Source organism: Chiloscyllium punctatum, chromosome 9 (assembly GCF_047496795.1).
Source record: "Chiloscyllium punctatum isolate Juve2018m chromosome 9, sChiPun1.3, whole genome shotgun sequence".
In the NCBI taxonomy this organism is placed as follows: domain Eukaryota; kingdom Metazoa; phylum Chordata; class Chondrichthyes; order Orectolobiformes; family Hemiscylliidae; genus Chiloscyllium; species Chiloscyllium punctatum.
In genome coordinates this window covers 46,130,838-46,155,367 of record NC_092747.1, presented here as the reverse complement: position 1 = coordinate 46,155,367, position 24,530 = coordinate 46,130,838, and the positions used below count along the sequence as shown (strand labels likewise).

Sequence of the window (24,530 nt, the reverse complement as noted above, 5' to 3'; positions counted from 1 at the left end):
CTGAAATGAATTCATTTGGAAGAAAGGTAAGGAAAAGAGGAATTTAAACCATTTACCTGATGCAGACATACTAATGTGTAGAAGGCTTCACCTGCAGCATCAGTGAGTTCTGCACTGTGCTTCTGCAATACTAGCATGTCAAAGACGAGCTGTAATGACAAACTCGACAGAATGAAAATACACACCAAGCACAGTAAGATAAAATTAGTTAATTTCTGTGTATTAGTGTACTGTGAAGGAAAAAGTGCAGTACCTAACCCAGCAAGCTTCAAGGTTCTTGACTTTTTAAAATATATCACCTCAAATCAGCATATAAGTAATGCCAGTAACAGATTTATAACCTGCATTTCATCCTTCTCGTATTGGCTTTAGAAATGATGGTAGGAATGATTAGATAGACAACTCTGATAACTCTAACAGGTGTACAATTCAGATCAGAACTGAATCATAATGAAATGGTAACTCCTATCTTCTTCCCATTTTCAATCAGGAAGCTGTATAAGGGTCCAGATAAGACCACCAAATTTACATTAGAGCCTGGGTAGAGACCAGTAAAGTTTTTGTTTAGATATTTGAGAGATCTCAGGTACTTACTGAGAGAATAAAAGCCACAGACTTCCACAGTTTGAACTAACAAAAATAGATTTACAAGATTAGAGTGGCAAAACTGTATACACTATGTACTCTAACCTCCAGTGTTGACATGGGGTAAATAAGGCTAACTAACCAATAGAATAATAGAATCCCTACTTTGTGGAAAGAAGCAATTCAGCCCATTAAAATCCACATCCTCCAAAGAGCCCCCATGTTGCCCAGTGGTTAACCGTGGTCAACCATCACACAAAATACATTAAATAGCAAAGGTAGTAAAAATATTGACAACCACCTGGTGAAGGAACAGTGCTCCAAAAGATAGTGCTTCTGAATAATCCTGTTGGACTATAACCTGGTGTGGCATGACTTTTTACCTTTGTACACCCCAGTTCAACACTGGTCTCTCCAAATCATGTAGTAAAAATAGATCCCCAGATTTCTCAAAATCCTCCAGATGTTGGTTACTGTAGTCAGCAAGCTTCTTTACAATTTTACAGGAGATTCCAATTCTTCATTTTTGAAGATCTGGCTTTGAAACTTAGCAAAAAGCTCCATCATGAAATGCCTCCAAGATTGCTCACATCTGACAGTTCACTTTCCTTTCCTGGGACTGTGCTCTCCCAGATTCTGGAGACTGTACTTCAGCAACTGTTCACAGGCACAATTCCAGCCCTTTCTCAGATAGCTAGCTTTACTAAGCTGGTATTCTCCTGGGTTTTTCTGAGCTCCAACAACTACACCAAGGAAATACTGCTTGTGGACTTCCCCTTCTCCCACTCTCAGGTACACTGAATTTTTAATGACTCACTAGTTGCTTCTGAGCTCCCACAGCTTGAGACAACTCCAAAAGACAGTCCAACACTTAGTTGTACTTACTGGCTCGCAGGACTTCTGAGTTCCAAGTGCTTAGAGTCTGCAACAGCTGCTCAAACTGAGCTTTTTCTGGCTGCCAACCACCCAACTTACCAGTATCCTGAAGATTGCCACTTTCTGCTTTGACTGTCCATATCTCCTGAACAGGTTACACTATGACCACATAAAATGTGGTCAGAAGAATTAGTTAATGGCACTTCACCAATATAAATTGTACCTTGAGAAAATGCCTGGTTGCTGCGAAGAGTGGTGATTCTGCCTCTTGAGCCTTGGCACATGTTTCAGCCAAAGGTGTGAGGGCTTCCAAACATAGCTGGGAAACCTCAGACGTCATTCTAAAGGAAACCGTTAAGGAAAGATGCAGAACTTCCATACAATGCTCAAAGTTTAATGGAAACAGGATTTGGGAGAACAATTCAATTGAGATCTATTCTATAAATGAACAAACACATTAAAAATGTAAGTCACAATGTGTCAAAATTGCAAGAACACAAAGATATGCAAACTGATTTTTGCAGTTCAGAGGATTATAGAATAAATTGTGCCCTGCTCATATCCATTCAGTTGTAAACAAAACCCACAATCTCAATTAAGGGACTATTTAACTGTTACCTACTTTCTATTATCCTGTTAAAAAGAACTTCATAGAAGTTCAATAAATTACTGAAAATTAAAGATCAAATGTCAAAGATATTGCAGAGCCATATAATACTTTCTACATTCTAAAATGAAGACTGGACCTTAGCAATAATATGAGCAAAAGCACTATTTGGTTACTTAGGGAATATTAAATGTGCAACTTCTCTTAGTTTCTGGAGAGAAAAGTCTGAGATTGTCCATAAACAACACAACTCATCAATCTGAGATACAAACCAAACATTTGGTATCATTGTTATAATTCCCATAAATCAGACATTCCAAAGGATACGAAGTCATCCCCAATTCCAAAGAGTACATAAGACTCTTAAAAAGTTCTTCAGGAAGTTGCGGTATTTTCTCTGGAAATATCTCACAGATGAAGGTGATTAATTTGTAATACTGGTTACACAATGATGGGAACTAGTATGACAAAAAACAAAATTTTTGAAAATATGATCTAACTTATTAGACACCCAATATGGTTAGCAAAAAGACAGGACACATGCATCATAAAATTACGCAGAAGTGTAACTGTCAATTAAATCCATCCCCTAATGTCCATATAATTTCATGACCTGGTGATTTTAAATTCTAACAAGGTGTATTGTTCTACTGATTTATTCTGTTCTGCACTCTGACAAGCTAAATTACTAATAACAAAATTGTTCCTAGTTTCTGGTGATAGGAAGTAGAAAAGGAATTGCTTTACATTATTTTCCACTTGTTTGGCATGTTTAAAAAAAAAGTTACCTTCAGTAAGTCTTGTGACATAAGTGGCAGTACAATATTCACTCCATAAAGGACTACATCAGCAGCTGACACTGATCTGTTTCCAGGCTGTCCAGGTTCTTGACCACGGAATACTTCATCTAAACAAGAAACAGTTTATATGAGGGCTTATTTTAAGACACTTATTAAACAATCAACAGTAATTAAAGTCCATGATGTGTTAATAGGCTGGGTAAGGCAGCATAAACTTGCATATAACATTTCAGTTCTAGTGAAGATGGAAGAATACAATTTGTTATCATTTTGTACAATGACATGACTTGCTTAAAGATTGAAATAAACTTTAGGGAACTCGCGCTGTTTTTCATCAATCAATTAAAAAAACAAACTTTAGTTTAACTTATCTAATACCTTTTTTGGAAAAAAGGTTGATTTGATATTTCAGGAAGAAAAAAGTTAATTTTGAAAAGATCTGATCTGATGAAAAAGCCAAAATCACTTTCCAACTGATTTATCAAAGTGTTAAAATTTCCATGCATCCTGCCATTCCAACATTAACTGCACCGGAGAACTATAGCTAAACAAAATATCACTTTGACAAACAAACATAAGAATCAATGTCCTATACGCTCTCAACAGCTTCATAAATTATGCATGACGAACTGCAACAGTGTGAATTGAAGGGTGGATGGGTTTTTTTCCCCAACCATCTACTGTTTGTTAATCTAATTCCACAACATTGTGACAAAAGTAGACTGTCAACAATTTATTTTCTCCTCTTTTCTCCCCAAGTAGCACAGCAGGGGTAAGTAGCTTGAGAGATAGTGAATTCAAATTCAGTCCCTCTACTTAGCACCACAGAATTTCAGTGCTGTAATGCTCTGCATTAGTTCTTATTAAACAAAGTACTATATTCCATGTGTTAATTTCAATCCTTTTAAAAACAGATCATTGCAGTGCTCCAGAATATAAATGCATTACAGTACTGTTATTGTGCATTCCTGTAACTTTACAGTGTCACTAGTTGTCATAATTTATATATGATATTAGTTAGAAATTCCTTGCACGTTAGTCATGTCTTAACTGTGAAGTGTGCTGATAATTGTGTCCCATTGTCACATAAGGTGTCATAAAAGGCACAAAATCCCAATCAGACCACCAAGATGACCAACTTGCCTGATGAATTGCTATTCGAGACAACTACCATTAACTGAAAATAATTTAATTTATTGTAACACACCTAATTTTAACAATTGGCAGAGAAAGGAAAGGATTCCAGCTATGTGACTTAAACTATGCCCCTTTAAAACCCCAGACTCACCCACATACTCACAATTAAGACAAACAAAAAAGTCTGACACATTATGGATGGATAAACAAAAACACAGCAAACCAAATATCCAAAGATCAAAAATCAATGGCTTAAGGGTAGGTTAAGTTGTCTCTCAGTTCCTTTTGCTTTCAGCAACAATTGCACTATTTTTGATAAAACAATTTTCGATACTTCAACAAGTCCTTTCTTTTTGGACTATTTCTTTTAAGCTTTTTTGGTTTTCTTGCCTCTTTGCCCACATGGAGAGAGGGGAAGAAAGCCATGTTTCGTTTGCCAGCTGTTTTGCATTTACAACTTTGGTTCGTCTGCAGTTTATTGCAATCGCTATCTTTGTCACTGTTTAAAAATCAACATTTGTCTTGGATAGCTAAATATGCACCACTGAATTTTTGCAGGTTGGAAAACTTGGTATTTCAGTGATATAACAGACACGTTTGCATTTCAGTTTAGAATTCAGAAAGCAAAATATATGGTTACTTACTCATCTCCACTCTTAAAAAGATTCTCACCAGGAAAACTTTACACATATTCAAAACAACACAAAATTATATTCTACCATCCTCACTCACTCTTTATGCTGAATTTAAATAATTCCTTGTCATTTTTCTCCCAAATTCTTGAAGTATTTCAGCATTACGACAGTGATATTGCATTAGTTACTGCATTAACTTTTCCAACAATGTGAACATTTTAAATATTAAATAGTTGCATTGATAAACACCATCAAAACAATCTCAATTTCCTTGCAATTGCGATCCCATAGTCTCCTTTTCCAATGTAGAGTTCTACTTCTGCTATTAATTATAAAAGCATCCCAATGGCTTTTCTATTCCTGACTCACCATCTTGCAATAAGACTGCACCTACACCCAAGTTACCGGCATCAATTGACACTTTAAAGGTTGGTAAATTCAGGGCAGCACTTATTAGAATTGTCATCAGATTCTCAAAGGCTGCTTGGCACAATGGTAACAATATCACTTTTGCCTGTTTTTGTAATAAATCTTTTAAAGATGCAAGTGGAACTAGATTAATTTAGGATATCCGGTCAGCATGGATGGGTCGAGGCGAAGGATCTGCTTCCATGCTGTGTCTCTCTATGACTCTACAGCTATTGTGCTGACATTAGACACCAATTTCCATTAATGCCCAGCCATTCCCAGAAAGCTCAATTTTTCATTTCATTTTAGGAATAAGGAATCAGTATCTTCACTTTTGCTATGCTTGGCAACATTTTCCCTTGCCCTACAATGTGTTCTGGGCAACCTACCCTTAGCACTGCTGCCTCACAGCGCCAGAGACCCGGGTTCAATTCCTGCCTCAGGCGACTGACTGTGTGGAGTTTGCACATTCTCCCAGTGTCTGCGTGGGTTTCCTCCGGGTGCTCCGGTTTCCTCCCACATTCCAAAGATGTGCAGGTCAGGTGAATTGGCCATGCTAAATTGTCCATAGTGTTAGGTGTAGGGGTAGATGTAGGGGTATGGGTGGGTTGCGCTTCGGCGGGGCGGTGTGGACTTGTTGGGCCGAAGGGCCTGTTTCCACACTGTAAGTAATCTAATCTAATCTAATTTTTGAAAATTCACTCTTGGTAAAAGTTATGAAACCAGCTAACAGTAATTGCTTAAATAGGTCTACTTGCTTTACATGTTTTCTGTAACATAACTGTACATTACAGCATCATCTAAATAGCACAAAGTTAGGTATTTTGGGTATACCTTGGTCCATTAGGATTTGAAATGTAGATGAGGCATTTTTAAAACCAAATGACACCATTCAACATTGGTATAATCCATTTGGTGTAACAAAGGTTGATATATCCTTAGCTTGTGTGTTAATGGTACTTGCCAGTACCTCTTCAACTGATCAATCTTAGAAGGAAATTAAACCTTGCCAACCCTATCAATACAATATTCCAACTGAAGTTATGGGTATAAATCTGTTTTTGTAAAAATAAAACAAAGAACTGCAGGTGGAGATCGGAAACAAACACAAACAGAAATTGCTGAAGAAACTCAGCATATCTGGCAGCATGTGTGGCGAGAAAACAGTGAACATTGAGGTCAGTGACCCTTCATCCTAACTAGAAGCAGCTAGGAAAAGGGGCTGTGTGGGCTGGTGGGAGGAAGGAATGAACATGTAGGTGGAGACAAAGCTTAGACAGAGAAAAAAGTGATAGGCAAACAAAAAAAAATTATCAGTAAGCCAGAGAAAGAGAGAGGCTACATAGGTGATAATGGGAGCTTTGAGCACTTGAGAATGGGTTGGCCGCGCTGAAAGCAACTCGTTTCAAGACAGGACCTGAGTTATGAGGATAAGTACTGTAATAGACAAGGAAGGTGGTGTTCTTGGTCTGAAATTGATAAATTTAATGTTGAGTCCTGAAGACTGTAAAGTACCTAAGCAGATGATGAGGTGTTATTCCTCCAGCTTGTGTTGAGCTTTGCTGGAACACTGCAACAGGCCTGAGACAGAAATGTTGGCATGGGAACACAGAAGGTCAGGATGATTTTACAACTGAACACAGGTGTTCCGCAAAGCAGTCACTTAATGTACAGGGAATTGTACTATGAGCACTGAGTACAGTACACTAAGTTGAATGAAGTGCAGGAGAAATGCTGCTTCAGCCGAAAGATGTGTTGGGGGCCTTGGATGATGGGGAGGGAGGAAATAAAAAGTGAAACACTCTCAAAGTATTCCCCCACAGCTTTGAAAAGCAGCACTGTCTTGCACAGCTAAACTTGCGATCACTTGATGGTTCCAAGTTGAAAACCCCTCCTGGTACTTCAGCTTTATAGAAATCCAATTCCATTCCAGCTTTTAGACCAAAAAAGAAAAACGTATGGTTCCTTACAAAGTGAAAAATCTCCAATAATACACAAATTACACTGTGCTATGGTTTTATTAACCAGCATTACTGTACACAACAATTAAAGTATACCTGTGTCACTGAAGTCTATAAACTCCTTTGATAGGAGATTAGTCAGAAGTTCCATAATGAGTAACAAGTCTTGATACTGTTCTTCTTCTGCTGCCACATCAGTCCTTTTCCTGCCTAAGCTGTTCTTAGAGTAAACCTGTAGTAGCGTCAGACAAGCTTCGTACAACTTCATGGCTTTTGACTAAAAATTAAAATATGATGTTAGATTGATGGAATACTTACAAAACTTAATGTAAACCTGCATTCCAAACAGGCAATGGACTTTGTTCCCTTTTATAAAAGTAACTTCTGACAATGAAGTTGACAAATGTATAGAGATGAGCAGGTGTTTGATGCAAACATACAAATACTTATATTTGTATTGTGAAATAGGTTTTTTAAAAATATTCCAACACTTTAGGCAATTAAAGGATAGGGGATTATCCCATTATTTTGGATATTATGCAGTGTAATTTGTAGTGATTATTAACAAAAGACAGCTCATTTATCTAGCAACCTTTACATGCTAAAGACTCCACAAAATGATTTGTAGTAACTGCCATTGAATAACTTGAATGATGTCACTATTAATATAGACAGGTGAAACAGTACAGCAAGATCCCATAATGAATAAATTGCTCTGGTATTGGTTACCATTTCCATTTAACCAAGGCACAGGGGAGATCCCCTGCTGCTATTTGAAAAGTAACAATGGGTCTATAATGTGCAGGCTTTGTCTGAAAGATGACATTTGATAATGCAGCCTACTTTTTTTTATATAATAGTGCAACAAAGCATTAGTGTCGATTAAATTCCAAGTTTGGAATCTGAACCCAGAACTTCCTGATCCAGCAACCAGTGATGCAACTTTATGTTTTTCGTAACAAGAAGTTTGCCAAAATTAAAGAAAATTTGCCAAAATTAAAGCATTTCTGTTTATAGGACAACAAAATGTGAAATACCTTTCAAACAAAGACAATTCTAACATGTTTCTCAATTATTTTCTTCCTCTGAATTCTTACATACGTTTATGCTTTTTAAAATTTTTTTTTCATAACATTAGCTCGTATATGCAAAAAGCAGACAGAGTCAGAGGTTTTATTCTGTTAATTCATTCAAACACTGAAAAGCACTGGCACCCACTAGCCCACTGACTCTTGTCCTTCTCTTGAAATAATTGGGAGAGCTGTCTTCTCGAATTGCTGCAGTCCATGTAGCATAGGTACACTTGTGATGGTGTCAGGGATTTCCAGTATCTTAACCAATGACAGTGAAGAATGAGAATATAGTTTGAAAGAGATTTTGCAGATGGTAGTGTTCCCATGTATCTGTTCCTCTCATTTTTCTTGGCAGTAGGTTCGAATACACCATTGTCATATTCTGCAAAATTTTTAACCATGTTCTTTGTCAACAATTCCTACCCCAAGCGAAAAGGTTACCTTCAGTTATTTTTATTCATTCAAGGGAGTAGATTTTGCGACCTGGGCCAGCATTTATTACCCAGCTTTAGTTTGCTGTTTAGAAGGTGAGCAATGCGTGTGGCTATGCAGTTGCTGGGAGGTTCCATCTTTGTGCAAGATGATGATTTCTTATTTGAATACATTTAGCTTTCAATTATTCAACATTTGACGGGAAATATGATACTTTCCCAAACAAATAAGGTGTTAATTTATTAGTGCTGTTGATATTTATATTAAACCAGTCACTAAAATAATTAGGAAAGCCTCAAACTTCACATGATAAAACAGTGAAATTGTAATTTTTAGGGAAGCATTCATTTGGGAAGCAATTGTTTGTTGTTCACAGAACGGAAACTTTGCAATTAGCATATACTCAATCTTTTGTGTATACCATGCAATGAATATTCAGTGCTGTGTTCAAGACAAAGTACTTCTAAAAAATTATTTCATGGAATGTGTGTGTTACTGGCTATGACCTTGAGAAAATTTCGTGAGTGATTATTGAACTGCTGCAGTCCACATAGTGGAAGTGCTGGTATTGGACTAGACTGGACAAGGTCAGAAGTCACACGACACCAGGTTGTAGGCCAACAGGTTCATTGGAAAATCGCAAGTTTTCGAAGTGCTGCTCCTTCACCAGATGAAGTCGGATCAGTGCTCCAAAAGCAAATAAACCTGTTGGACTATAACCTGGTGTTGTGAGACTTCTGACCACAGTCTATGTACTGTAGGTATATGCACCTCACTGTTATGAAGGAAGTTTCAGGCAACAGCAACAGTGAAGGAATGGATATAGAGTTTAAAGTCAGGATGGTGTAAGGCTTGGAAAGGAAGCATGCATTCCCAAGCATCCACTCCTCTTATTCCTCTAGGTGGCAGAAGGCACCAAAGAAACCATGGTGAGTTACTGAGATGGCACACACTGCTGTCACTGTGCATCATTTGTGATGGGAATGAATGCTGAGGTGGTAGATATGGTGCCAATCAAGGAGGCTACTTTGTTCTGGATGGTGTTGGGCTTTTTTGTGTGTAGTTGGGAGTTATATTCCTCTATTCAAGCATTCTATTTCACTCTGTTTTGCATCCTGTGGATTGACTTTTGGGAGTCAGGAGATGAGTTACTGCAGAATTCAGTCTCTGATCTGCTCTTGTAGCCACAGTATTTATGTGGCTAGTCCAGTTCAGTTTTGGATCAATGGTAACTTCAATGTTGAAGCTCCTACTATGAACAATGTTAATACCAGTGATTGTCAAGAGGAGATGATTGGGTTTTCTCTTATTGCAAATAGACCTTGCCTGGGACTAGTATGTATGTCTTGAATGTTACTTCCCACTTAACAACCCAATGCTGAATGTTGTCCAGGTCTTGCTGCATATGCACACAGACTTCTTCAGGTTGCTGAGAAGTTGCAAATGGTGTTGAACATTGTGCAGTCAAATGTGAACACTGCCACATATTAAATGTGATAGAAGAAATGCAGCAGCTTAAGGTGGTTAGGATCAGACACTGCCCCGGCGAAGTTCTGTAGTGATGTCTTTGGCAATCAAAGACATATTGGCTCTTCTTGCCAATCAACAAAAAACAGAAAATCTCTGTAGAGATACATAACCAGTTTACTGATCCAATTGATGACAAATGTCACTGGAGGATTTTATATTCTAGTACTTATGAAATGTAGTATATCCGATTATCCTTCTTCAATGGATAAAATATAATCTGTTCAGAACTTGCATCCAGTCCAAAACCATTTCCAATCAAACGTTATCAATGAAATGAATTTTATGATCATTTTTAAGGAAATAGTTAGTCACATGGCATATAACCTTCCCCTCAACAGGTTTTAAAATGGCAATATAATCTTCACTTCAACAGTTTTTAAAACACCTTCATTCATATCCTATATATGTAGAGAGCAAAAATAAACACAAGCAGAGATGCACAAACAGGCAAAAGGCTAATATTTTGCTTTTGGACAAACATTTTACTCACTTCCAATGATATAAAAACAGTGAAAAGCAAGTACCTAAGACACTTCTTTTTCCCATGAAACAGGAAACACCAACATTAACTGTGGGTGGGTGTAAATTATGAATCATTTAGTTGTTTAACAATGAAATGTCCTAACAAGTGAAGACATGCGAAAAAAAGAGTAGCTTTGACAGATTGTACTTACCTCTCCAAGGTAGCAGATTTGTTTATGTGCGACTTCAACAAAAACTTCTATGATCAAGTTAACAGTCTCAGGTGTATTCTTGTAAATTTCCATTAAACCAATGCAATTATTGAGAAAGTCCATTAAAAAGGTGAAGAGAATGGCCACGTTGTCTATTTGTGTTGCTTCAGCTATTCCACAAAGTGCCTCCAGTGTAGCAATGATCTCCTGTTTTACCTCTTCTTCCTGACAGACTTGCTGAAAGTTTTCTTGGTTGATAACATTAAGAAATCGCTGTTGGAGTGGCTGGAGAACCTAAAAATTTTTAAAAACAAATATAACAAAGTGAATCACATGGATTTTTTCTAATATTAATAAATATAATCAAAATTTGCTGCTGGTGATGCTATGATCCTTCTTGGGGGTGACTGAAGTATGTGGAGAAGTATTCACTTAATTTTGAATTTAAGAATATTTCTACATTTCTACTGATAAATAATCAATGTCACAAAACAAGCACAAGTGTGCAGTCTAGATAATAGCTCAGCTTGCATTGTATCTTTGATCTCTTTGATGAGAGTGCTGGAGTATTGCCCGATATAGCATAAATAATGATAAAAAAAACTGGATCATAGACCTCCTCACTCATCAGAGATATGACTGGTGATGCTTTAACCTGAGGGTCATGACAGCTCAAGCAAAGGAAGAGGTTGAGAAGGAGAGTCCCTCACAGTAACCTCAGCCAGTTTGGGAATTGAAACCATCACTTTTCTTCACCAAACAGCCATTTAGCCAACTGAGCTAACTGACTCCCAACTAACATGCACATGCTCCTTAACGTAAAACAAGACCTCAAAACACCTCATAGGATCATTATTGATCTAACAATTACAGAAACAACTTGAGGAGATATTAACTAAATGACTAGCAGATTGGTAAAAGAGCAAGATTTTAAGGCATGTCTTAAAAGAGGAAGGCTAGATAGAGGGGTACATAGAGGAAATTCCAGGACTTAGGCCTTAAGTTATGATTAGAATTTATTATATATACTGTTATTCACAAATTAATTTTAAAGGATTATGGCAATGGTGTCAAACAAAATCAGAAATACAGCCAGATCAAGCTTTCATCTTGACACACAATGCATGATGTAGCTTTAGCCGCCGCAATCTACTAACCCCTAAAGCTACAATCCTTTTTTAAACAGTCTGAACTTAATGCTAGTGATGCTGCTTCAGGCTTGTCTTTGTACTGATTCTAACAGATGCTATTAAATAAACAAATTCCAATTAGCACTAGAATCAAATGGCTGTCATGTCCCAATTACCTCTAAGCATTGAATGATCAATGATTATAAATCAGTTGACCCAATTATGCTCATAATTGTGCAAATTGTGGTTGAACTACATTGGGTCAATGTCTGGCAACATTTTGTAGCATAAGAGTAATATTGTCAGCTAGCTACCTAGATGGCAAAACATGAATTAAGCAACTGGCATTAAGATATTGAAATTCCATTTACAGTTCACAATTTAAATATCCTACGTTAAGAGGGGAAACTGAAATGACTACTAATTAGAACCTTTCCTTAAGTGACAAGATCTGTATCATTTGAAAGATGTATCTTTGTATAAAAAAAAGCTCACTTTGCAAATGATCAAGTATTCAGTTAACCTAAGATTGTTCTAAAAGGGGGATCAATTGCTTTAAATTTCCATTTAACTGGTCAAGTAATTATTTTACCCACTATCCTGATGGCACAGACTATTGGTGTTGATTAGTACCTCACACAATCAATCATTCTGGCTGATATACACCAGGCTCCCTGATGCAGAGTTACAAATGTGGCAGTAGAGGATTTTGTCGGTTCAGAGGCGCCAAACTCATTGCATATCGTAAAATTAACTAATTTTAATTAGGCTAGTGAGTTGTTAGGGTATGGAAATATTGAGAAATGTGATGAAAGCAAGTTCAATTGAGGAATTCTAGGCAACATTGGATGACTTGGTGTACAGGAAAATGGGGAAAAGGCAAAAGATTGGCACTAGGCAACAGAAACGATGCAGGCACAAAGGGATGAATGACCTTCTTCTATACCAGAGCAATTCTGTGACACTGTCCCTTGTTTTTAAGCTTTAAAGTCACCTCTAGCTCCTGTTCTGAATTTGCACTTAGTGACAGAAATTAGTTGTGCATTTAGTTCTGCCTGCATTAACCATTCTCTGCTACTAAATAGTCTGGTCAATTAAAACCGCGTCAGTTAAGTGCAATTTTTACATGAAGATTTGCTGTACAGTTGAGAAGCATCTAAACAACAAAAACTGCACATTCCCTCTAGCCTTGACAATCTGAAACCACTTACTCACATCGCTCTGACTGCGTGAAAGGGGAATTTAACATGTGGTGAAACATGGAGCATGGATATGCAGAGAATACAAGTGCAGAGGTAGAACCTACGTGGTTGAACAAATGTGTAATGATCCCTGCATGTCAAGCATATAGATGATGATCTTAATGGCACAGCCATGATGAGTAGGATGTCAGCAGAGCTTCAATCACATTTACAGCCTGGGGAAGGTGGCAGTTGTATCAGGTTAAGAAAACTTCTCCTGTCAAATCAGTTACCTTAACGTGTAGATACTGAATGAATGATTGATGACTCAGGGACTATCTATAAATTACATTAACTAGATCACGAAGTAGACAGTGCACCCTCTGAAAAGGGACTAAAGCATTTTTGGTTGTCACTTTGAGGGATCAAAGATCTATTAGATTTAGTGAAGACATTCTTCTAATCATCTATGGTAACCAAATCTTGTGGACATGGACATGTTGGTTTTGTGTCTTCGATATTGTTTTGCCTTAAATCAACAACATAGGAGCCCAGACAGTGTCAGTCTCTCATCAACCCATCACATGATTCAAGGTGCTAAGAGAAAGCTCACCTCTATTAAGAAATTAATACTATTTTGCTGCATTTCAGGATGTCATCGAGCACACAGAATAGCAGCTAGAACAGCATTGGGAAAAGACCAACAAAAAAGGCACAAAGTGACAAAGTTACAGGAACAAATAACTTGAATATATAATGCAAAAGAGTGAAGTATCTCCTACATAACGAGAGAAAACAAGTGATCAATATGCTAGGCTCACAATTCAAATTTTACTTATATCTTAAAGAACTTGGTGAAAGAAAGGAGACGGTGCACCAAATAAATCTGTCTCAATAAACCTGGCACAGCACCTGCTTCCTTTCTTCATGGATCAGGATGTCAGCATTAGCAGTGTCTCTATCAAGCTCTTGATCATGTTCAGGAACACCTACTACCCACTCCTAGTTTCAAAACTCAATCTCACAACATGCTTTCACAATTTATTAAACTCTGCATACGGTACACCTCTGTTTGAGCATTTGACCAACTTGGAGAAAGTGAGGACTGTAGATGCTGGAGATCAGAGCTTAAAAAATGTGTTGCTGGAAAAGCGCAGCAGGTCAGGCAGCATCAGAGGAGAATCGACGTTTCGGGCATAAGCCCTTCTTCAGGCTGCTGCTTCTTCTTCCTGAAGGTCTTATGCCTGAAACGTCGATTCTCCTTCTCCTTTGATACTGCCTGACCTGCTGCGCTTTTCCAGCAACACATTTTTAAGCATTTGACTAACTTGTTGAATTTGCATGAAGGAAACTGCACATGCTGTGTCAAATGAGTGCAAGCCTCTACAATCCTCGTGAATCTATGAAATCTTGAAACATTTAGATTAGATTAGATTACTTAGATTAGATTACTTACAGTGTGGAAACAGGCCCTTCGGCACCGCCCCGCCGAAGCATAACCCACCCATACCCCTACATCTACATTTACCCCTTACCTAACACTATGGGCAATTTAGCATGGCCAATTCACCTGGCCTGCACATCTTTGTGGGAGGAAACCGGAGCACCCGGAGGAAACCCACGCAGACACGGGGAGAACGTGCAAACTCCACACAGTCAGTCGCCTGAGGCGGGAATTGAACCCGGGTCTCAGGCGCTGTGAGGCAGCAGTGCTAACCACTGTGCCACCGTGCCGCCCACGGCTGCCAGGTAAATTAAAGAGAGCCCTGTCAAATTACATGACTTGCATTGTCCTATCACTTCATGCATTCAGTTGGCGGCATAAAAGTTAATATCTGTGGTGCCTTCATCTGACAATATGAGAGCTTTATTTCCAATAAGTTTGATCTCAGATATGACTGCAATGTTCAGATAGCCTTCACTGATTCCAGACTGTAGAGCACTCTTCGGGGTCAGAGCTTCTGAAAATAGTTTCAGTAATTGTGCCTAAATATCCAATTGGCCAGATGGGTAGTGTTGAGAATTCTGGCTTTCTTCTAATGTTGACTGATCTTGCTTCCCCCCCCTCAATCGCTTATTACATCACTTCCACCAGCACATGAATTCTCCTTATGCAGTTCTCAAATACTACATCAGTCGTAGTTTCAAAATAAAATGTCTTCCAAATATGTCCACCTGCAAAATTTTGCCTTTTAAAAGGTAATGCTTTTTTTGGAAGATGGAAATGAAGACAAAAATAGCTGAACTTAGGATGTGATATGATCATCTGCACAGTACCATTTGCTATCACATTCAACATCCGCAAACTATATATTTTAGGTTATCAGTGTAGGCAGTGTATCCTCTACCAAATGGAACATATGTTTCAAAAAAGCAACTAGAGATGCAAAAAGTAAATTAATATCCAAGACCAGTGGATTGAACGAAAAGTTTCTTCATCAATATGCTCTTGGTTTTAGAAACATTTAGTCCAATAGTTTACCTTAAAGATGCTAGAAACTTTGGAAAAATTGCCAACTTTGTCTATATTCAAATTCTTACCTCTGTCCAATACTGTTGTTTTGTTTCTGTATCCACATGAGCAAACCCTGCCAAAACTAGCGCTTTCATCAATGTTCGCTGCACACAGCTGGGAAGGTAGTTTAGTGGTGGACTTCGACTTGCATATTGTTTTGCCAAATTCCACCAATTTTCACATTTTATTACTAAATTAGCCCTAAAAGGAAACAGTTGTCAATTAAAACTACTGGAAAATAGGTGTAAAACAAATGCAAATATCTGAATGTAGTTATAGCTTCATAATTAATACAACTGGCATTAAAATCTTGAACAAAAACAAGTACTTGTTTGAAAAAAATATATATTCTATACTTCTTTATATACTATTAAGTGGCTACAAAAAACTGCAGCATCAAATAAAACTATTCTCTCAAAATATATTTTTGACGTGTGAATAGCTTTAGACTGAGAAATCATTTGATTATTTTAGAATATATTTGGGGTACTCACATTTGAACTTTTATATACAATACAGTTTAGAACATTAAAGTCATTAGTCAATAAGCTACTTGACAAATTATTCCAAACTAAAAGTCCATGCAGTCAATTCTTTTGATAAACATTCAAATGGCTACATGATAATTGCCAAAAAACACAACATAATTTTCTTAATGAAGTCATAACATCAAGTGCTGGCCACCTGCTTGAGGTTAAGAACCATGATAAAAGCATCATGAGTTTCTAACAAGTCAATTCAGTGAGGCAGTGTGTGACTAAGAAAATGCTTGGAGAAACAACTAAAGAAGCCATTAAACATTCTTATGCTGAAAAATTACATTCAAATAGAATCAAAAAAGGAATAACTTCATGGAAAAAACTAATTGGTTCTATAAACATTAAATATAATTTGTGAGTTTATACCAAATAGAACAGAATACAAGAGCAAAGAATTCATGATAATTCAACACCAAATAATGATGAGGTTACATCTGAAATATTAGGTGAAAATTTGGGTTCCTTAATAGCACAAGGAGATTCAATAGCCTTGGAACAAATGAAACACAGATGGAGGATTTAATTTATGAAGAAAACCACTAAGGAGCAGTCATGTACTAAAAGTTTATATATGGTCAGAATCATCATTAGCGTATCCAAAGACAAGGGACCAGACAAGCCACACTAACTACAAAATTAAACACACTAGAATAATTTTTGGACAGTCAGCAGAACATAGAAAGATTTCCTATGGTGATGATAAATCAAGAAGAACTTACCGAAGAATCCTTCTGAAGAACATGAAAAAAAATGTGGAAAAAGCAGGAAAATGGGCATGCATAAAACTGATCTACAAGACAGATTTAAATTCAACACAAATAAGAAGAGTCAAATGGACCAACTCCTGTTTCATAATTTCAGCGTTGGTTATTCCTTTAAATGCCACACAATAGTGAAAGAATAAGTTTCTAATAGTGGCAATGTGAATAGGCAAGAGGCAAAATATATCTCAATAAAAATGGTTAATAAAAAAAGTGAAAGTTAGCTGTTAAATCAGGAGAACTGACGGATTTTGTTTTGATATTACCGCCTGCGCAGAGTACTCACCGTTCTCTTCTCTCTACTAGTGTTACAAGGAGTTGGACTGTGTCATTTGCCAGGTCCTGTTCTGCAATCCATACTGAAAGATTACTGATAACTTTTTCTAGAAGGTAACCGACAATCCACTGAGCACCTTCAGTGTCTGCACCAAATGCTGTACTTAATGGTAAACTTATCTGTAAGGGAAGAAGATATACTTCTAAAAAATATAGGACTGATGTTCATTCAGCTGTTTGAATTAACAGGACACATAGTGAAGCTTATCAAATATTAGCAGGGCACCATCATCTCCACGTACTTGGGAAGGCACATTTATTGTCAATTTATTTTCATACCATTAATACATTTTGTTGCTTTTCAAATTCACTGATTTCTTCTTTAAACCTACTTAATTTTCTATTTGAGTTATTTTGCACATTCCATCTAATAGTACTTTTCATGATTACCGAATAAAGACTATATAGCATATTATCATAATTCCAATATCTCATGTTTGTGTGCAGCATGTCCCTACAAACAGAAGGCAATTGAGAAATTAGATTTTTTTCTGGTGTGGCTGTTTTAGGGAAGACCAAATTACCAAGAAAACCTCTTCTAATACCACCATGGGTTCTATCTGAACAGGTAGAGTGTATCTCATGTTAGCTTATTACATAGAGAGAAGTTCTGACAATGTAGCATTTCTTCAATAATCAAGTGTCAGCCTAAATTTGGTGTTCAAGTCCTTGGCTTGCAACCAACGCAACCAACTTAACTAAAACTTTCATCTTGTTTGCATAACTGCAACCATCACAATATATTCTGACCTTTACTACTGCCCCGACCCTGCAAGATTCATTGTAGTTTATTCTCAATCAATCACAAGACATATTTAAAGCACCAGAAAAGGTCCATTTAACTTGTTATTCTTTGTCATTTCTTCTATTTCTTTATAAATAAGGGACAGAAGACAGAAAGATAACATTCCACAATATCATGCAACTTGACCAGTAAATTAACAATAATTTTCCAAATTTATCAATGATTTTCCATCAAACAAGTAGTTGTTCAAGCACAGGAACATTCTTTGATGTGAAAAGAGATATCAATACTGTGAATGGTTTAGTCTCAGAAGCATGGAAGCATCGGAGAAGGTTTTAAAACAAATTCTTGGACGGATACAGAACTTAAAAATTACAGATAAGCTTGAATAAAGCTTGAAGATTGAATAAGCTAGGGTACTTTTCTAGAAAAGGAAAATAAAAACTGAGCAGTGATCCAACTGAAAATCTTTACAATGATGAGCGGATTCGATAGCGTAGGTACAGAGATATTTCTGTTCATCAGGAATTCAAATGCTAGGGGGCTATGAATATAAAATAATCATTAATAAATCCAGTAGCAAATTAAAGAAAAGCTTCTTTACCTAGAGTCTGGTAAAAATACAAAAACGCTACAAGGGAATTTTGAAAGTAGGTGACAAAACCCACCCTTTTCCAATTCTGCTCAAAGCACACACACTTGAAACATTAACTGTTTCTGTCTCCAAAAATGCTAACTACACTAACAATTTCAATAAATCACTGTATACCCAAGAAGAGATATCAATACTGATCAATTCACCTTTGGAATGTGAGACTCTGATATTGTGCAACCATAAAAAGGGTTTCACTCCAAATAGTGGCCCAAAAGCATGACTTTTGTCGGACATGTATCAAAGAGACAGCTGAAGAAATCTTCAACCTTTCTTGAAATCAACCTTATCAATTATACAGAATTGTCCCTACCTGAACTACACAAAGAAGCACCGTTTTACAATAAATCATTAAATCCAATCCACAAATTAAGCAGGTAGGAGTAAATGTAAATTTTTAAATCAAAGAAAATCAGCAATAGTCAGGCGAATATATATCAGTACAAAACAGAGTGCAAAATATAAAGGTATACACCAGAGTCTGCTTTAAAGTCATCAAATGCATGCAATGACCTCCAAGGTATAATACTCATCCAGATATGAAGAGGAACTGGCACATACTACAGGTCCAATTAGGGGGCATGCATAGGAATTTAAAAATACTTAAGTGAACATACTAGTATAGATGTGGAAGACCAGATCTGAAGGAAGATCCTCAAAATTGCTTAAGAAATGTTTATAAATCTACAAGTATATTAAATAGCAAACACTCGTTAAAACACAAAGTTCCTCACCTGATCATAAAGCTTTTCATCTACTAAAAGGTAGGTCTTTGTCCACCGTTTCAGGAACCACATTATATCTTTTCCCATTTGTGGACTAAGGAGTTCTGCCAAGTTTGCCCTAGTGGCTCGAGATTCAACTTCCGAAACTCTCAGAACAGCAGCTAACAACCTGGAAATAGATACTTCAGTTCAGTTTAAGTGTGACTTAGAATCAAGATGGTTCGTCACACAAAGTAGATGTTTAATTTGAAAGATATGGACAAGATGTATCCAAACTTAAATGGCTAACAGTTTCATGGTGAGAAGACACTGAAGATATTTGTTAAACAGTTGTGCTACTTTTAGAGTGGAGGACATGAATAGAAATATACAGATTAAATCTTCAACTTTATTTGGAATGCAATATAGACAATTTCAGATGACCACATGTCATATGTGTTCTTGATATATCCTTGCCCTCCAAGTTTCCATTCCAATTATGCCCTTGAATCTCTCTCAGTTTAAAGTTCAAGCAATAACAATAAAATAATGGCAAGTGAACTAGCAAAAAGGAAATGTAAAACACAAATTTAAAATATACTTCTATTGACAATTTAGACAGTTATTTTTCTCTAATATAGTTATCAGTGACCAAAACATGGGCAAACCTTTAAGACACATTTAAATGTAAAACTCTTTCATAGGGTGAGTGTGCAAGCACAACACTATTACTGAAAAGTCATTGAATGACTCAAGCTTGGTGGTGGACTGGCTCTGGGGAGTCAGATGGTGAAGTACTCACCACAGAATTTCCAACTTATTGCCCCATTATCAAAAAATACAGTACTGGTCAATAGTAATCCCCAGGATGTTGTAGGTGGGGAGTTCAATGATAACAATGTTTTTGAAAGATTTTCCCTTATTAAAGTAGCACGAATCTCACTTGTTATACTACGATCAAGTGGATTCTGGATTAGTGGTGCTGGAAGAGCACAGCAGTTCAGGCAGCATCCAAGTAGCTTCAAAATCGACGTTTCGGGCAAAAGCCCTTCATCAAGAATAAAGGCAGTGAGCCTGAAGCGTGGAGAAAATAAGCTAGAGGAGGGTGGGGGTGGGGAGAAAGTAGCATAGAGTACAATGGGTGAGTGGGGGAGGGGATGAAGGTGATAGGTCAGGGAGGAGAGGGTGGAGTGGATAGGTGGAAAAGGAGATAGGCAGGTAGGACAAGTCCGGACAAGACACTGTCCCCATGACTTGTCCTACCTGCCTATCTCCTTTTCCACCCTCTCCTCCCTGACCTATCACCTTCATCCTCTCCCCCACTCACCCATTGTACTCTATGCTACTTTCTCCCCACCCCCACCCTCCTCTAGCTTATTCTCTCCACGCTTCAGGCTCACTGCCTTTATTCCTGATGAAGGGCTTTTGCCCGAAACGTCGATTTCAAAGCTACTTGGATGCTGCCTGAACTGCTGTGCTCTTCCAGCACCACTAATCCAGAATCTGGTTTCCAGCATCTGCAGTCATTGTTTTTACTATCAAGTGGATCCATGGTTATTGTTACAAAGGGATGGTTTTTTAAAATTACAACTAGTTTCAGACAAGTTTTGAGTAAAAGCGACCACATTAATTTTCCTTCCAGTCAAACCATTTAAAATGGACTCTTACCTAATTACAGAATCTGTTCTGTTACATCCTGGGATGGAGGAAGCCTTTTCTCCTGGAGAACCAAGAATCTGAAGTGTTGTGTTAATGTCAACTTCAGTGGCATGTTTAATGGAATATTCCATTATCTCTGGAGGTATAAGAGGAGTCTCTCCCTGAGTATCATCAGCTAAGAGGTAGCCTAGTAACATTTACAAAGATATCAGGTTATGAATACAGTTTAGTATCCTATAATATTCATTTCATATTTATATCGATAGGCCACAATGTACATAGAACCAAACTGAATATTATAGAATAAATTACTTCATTAAAAAGAAAAATATCATACAACTGCTCAAAGCACATCTGCTCCTCCATACATACTGTTTGCCAAGTCAAAAATCTTCCAGCAAAGTGGTACCTTTCTTACAAAGGTAAGAATATCCTGCCTGCAAATGTGGAGATACTCACAGTCCTAGCCCACCCACAACATTGGTTGTTTACAATCTGAAAGGCTTTATGTACATTCCTTCTTCAAAAAATGTCTCCATGAAATGCTTTAAAGTACTGCAGTTACTTATAATCTCTAATCAGCGCTCTTCCTTACCATACACTGTCTTTTCTCCAGCATACCACTTCCACTTAGATTTTTCAGAATCATTATGGTAGAATGTTTAATTAGCACGTAATTTGAAATTATCATTGCAAAGCAATGTGCTGTACACATCAAAGGTTGTAAAAAGGTTTGTTTGGTGATTAGCAAATTTAGTTACAGCTATGTTAAAGAATCTAAATCAAAAAGAAAAATATAACTAACCATTAAAAACACTATTATTTAAAACGTTAAGAACCTCACCCCATTTGGAGACAACTTTTAAAAATAAAGGAATCCCCACTACATCACTGGAAAGCAAAATCAATGGACAAGATATCATTTTTCCAAATTTTTATCATAACAAGCAAACCAAAACCAACAATTTAAACATTTATGAATGACACAAATTTAAAAAATACATTTCATTATAAATAGTCAATACAAAGATACACCATACAAAGCTACAAAGGCTCTCTCCAAGGAGGCACATAAAGCTTTAAGTTCAGTTACAGAGCCGTATTTCTCAGGTGGAAATTCAGTTCTTTTACTCCTTCAGACAATAGTTTCACCACATCAGACCCTCAAAAGGCAAATGTTTCCAAGCCTCACCACTTGGCTCTCAGGAGCCATTCTTGTCCTATTACGAGAGACATTTCTCTACATCCTCACCAAGACCTATGTCTGTATTTTTTTTGCAACTTATCTTGCTCCCAAATACAAATTCCTCAAACTGTAATTAGATATCCCAATTATCTTTATTAGCCTTTAAGCTCCATTCTTATAGGAATCTCAGTCAGAATTTATCTTTTCAGAAATCTATTAGCCTCATTGCTAGAATTAATTTAATTGCACTTTGGACTAGACAACATATTTAGGAGTGAGCTTACCCGTGACTAAAAGTAACCAATGAATATCCTCATACAAATCATCCAGTACTTTATTATCCAATGATGCTGGCCCTGGTGATGAAAGAAACTGTTGCTGCCTTTGTAGCTGACCGTGAAGTCTTGTTACTCTATCTTCTAATAAGCTGCATAAGACAAAAGATAATGCAGTTAATCAAACTACAGAATCCAGATAATGGCATTTAATTACTAAATATTTATACAAGACATCTCTAAATGCTAACAAAAAGGAAGTAATTCATATTTGTTCCTAAGGCTGGTTGCAGCACATTGTGCAGAAGCTAAGATGCATGATTCGTTCTGCACAATGCACTGGTATAAAAGTGGACACTGAGTGCTATTGCTATGCTTTCAAAATGGTGAATTTAATGAAAGACTGGAACACATTTCTCAGGAAAATACACAAGAGACTGTGGGAAGGGAAAATGAGACACATCATGACATTACATCACTGAATAAAAATCAAAAACTAATATTTATCATTCATCACGTCAAAATGCTAGATAAAACATGCCTCATTTTTAGAAAATTTAAAACTTAGAAATGATACAGTTATTGAATAATCTTATTGACAGCTTCATCAAACAAATACATTTATAATCAACTCCGTTCTGGATTATTTATCTTTACACATATTGTCTACTGGAAGAGTTAAGTAGTCAAAGGCTATAAAAAACATTTCAACCTCATACACTACTATTAAGATAAAACTTCTGTGAACATAGGCATCATGCTTCACAGATATGTTTGTTTAATATCAGGCATTATTCAACACAACAATGTCGTCTTTCAAAGTCTGGAATTCTGATATACACGTCTATGAGGCACAGCACACCTTAGCATCTAGACTTTAATCCAACAGTTGCAAGAATCACTTTTACTCATCAGAAATATTGTGCAGTAAGTTAACTTGCATAATGTGATGTGACAACCCATCCTCAGTCTCCACTCAAAACAGTTGAACATTACCATGAGGAACCTAAGTTGTTCATTATCAGAGCAAGGTTTACATTGTTCAAGCCAGAAAGCTGGGCTAACTGTGGATAGACTTTCAATCTCTAGTTGATGTGGTCAGCAGAAAAAAAACGCAAGTTATCTATGAACTACTGGATATAAGGACAGTCTCTGGTCAAAATACAGCATCCCTCAGTACTCTAAATGATTGAGTGATTTGATCTGCCCTGACTGGGAACAGAAATTACCAGCGATGATCTTACGGCTGGTGGTCAGTTCAGGAATTTGTCCCAATCCAAGGAAGTGCCTCTCAACAATCATTCAACATTATGACTTGACAAAGTGGGGAGGCACGAACCCATTAGAACCTAGGAGTGACTGTATTATTTGGTTAGAGACAAAAAAACACAGCAGATGCTGGAATCCAAAGTAGACGAGCAGGAGGCTAGAAGAACGCAGCATGCCAGGCAGCATCAACAGGTGAAGTCGCCAACATTTCAGGTATTAACCCTTCTTCAGGACTTTTTTTTTGTTGGGGGTAGTAGTAGAATGCTGAGGTTGTGATAGGTGGACACAGGTAATGGGTTACAATCTGGTTAGTTGATGGGAGGGATGAATCTGGTTGGTAGCTGGAAGGAAGGGATAGTAGGTGGAATTGAAGGGAGGAGACAGGGCTGGAAAGGTAGCTGGGAAATGGGTGGAAACGTTATTTGAAATTACAGAACGCAATATTAAGTTTTCCAGGCTGTAGGCTGCCCAGACAGAAGATAAGGTGTTGGTTCCTCCAATTTGCAGTCTGATTCACTGTGACAATGAAGGAGGCCAAAAGTGGATGTGGGTGGACGAGTTCATTGAAATGGGTGGTGACCGCAAGGTCAGGCTGGCCGTTCCGGGCCAGGCAAAGATGCACAGTGAAACAAACAGTCACCTAGTCTACGTTTGGTCTCACTGATGTCAAGACGACCACATCAGGAGTACCGGATGCAGTAGACTAGGTTGGAGGAGATGCAGGGGAACCCAGTACCCGAAACATTGACTTCTCCACCTCCTGATGCTGCCTGGCTGGTTGTGATCTTCTAGCCTCCTGTTTGTCTTACAGTCTATTACTTCCTGTTTTTGTGGAGAATGCTATAACGAAAGAATATGAT

At 37.3% G+C, this 24,530-nt stretch overlaps 1 protein-coding gene across 2 annotated transcripts in view; it reads right to left on the bottom strand.

The window, feature by feature from the left end:
- Positions 1-24,530, bottom strand: part of xpo4 (exportin 4) — a 249,078-nt gene that overhangs the window by 4,338 nt on the left and 220,210 nt on the right. For both annotated transcript variants that reach the window (XM_072577418.1, XM_072577416.1), the window contains 11 exons: positions 22,411-22,553; positions 20,950-21,127; positions 19,312-19,471; positions 17,131-17,300; positions 15,571-15,745; positions 10,719-11,012; positions 7,106-7,286; positions 2,857-2,975; positions 2,396-2,526; positions 1,685-1,802; positions 57-149 (listed from right to left, as the gene is read on the bottom strand). In XM_072577418.1, coding sequence (XP_072433519.1) covers positions 57-149; positions 1,685-1,802; positions 2,396-2,526; positions 2,857-2,975; positions 7,106-7,286; positions 10,719-11,012; positions 15,571-15,745; positions 17,131-17,300; positions 19,312-19,471; positions 20,950-21,127; positions 22,411-22,553 — 1,762 coding nt within the window. The remainder of the gene's footprint in view (positions 1-56; positions 150-1,684; positions 1,803-2,395; positions 2,527-2,856; positions 2,976-7,105; positions 7,287-10,718; positions 11,013-15,570; positions 15,746-17,130; positions 17,301-19,311; positions 19,472-20,949; positions 21,128-22,410; positions 22,554-24,530) is intronic.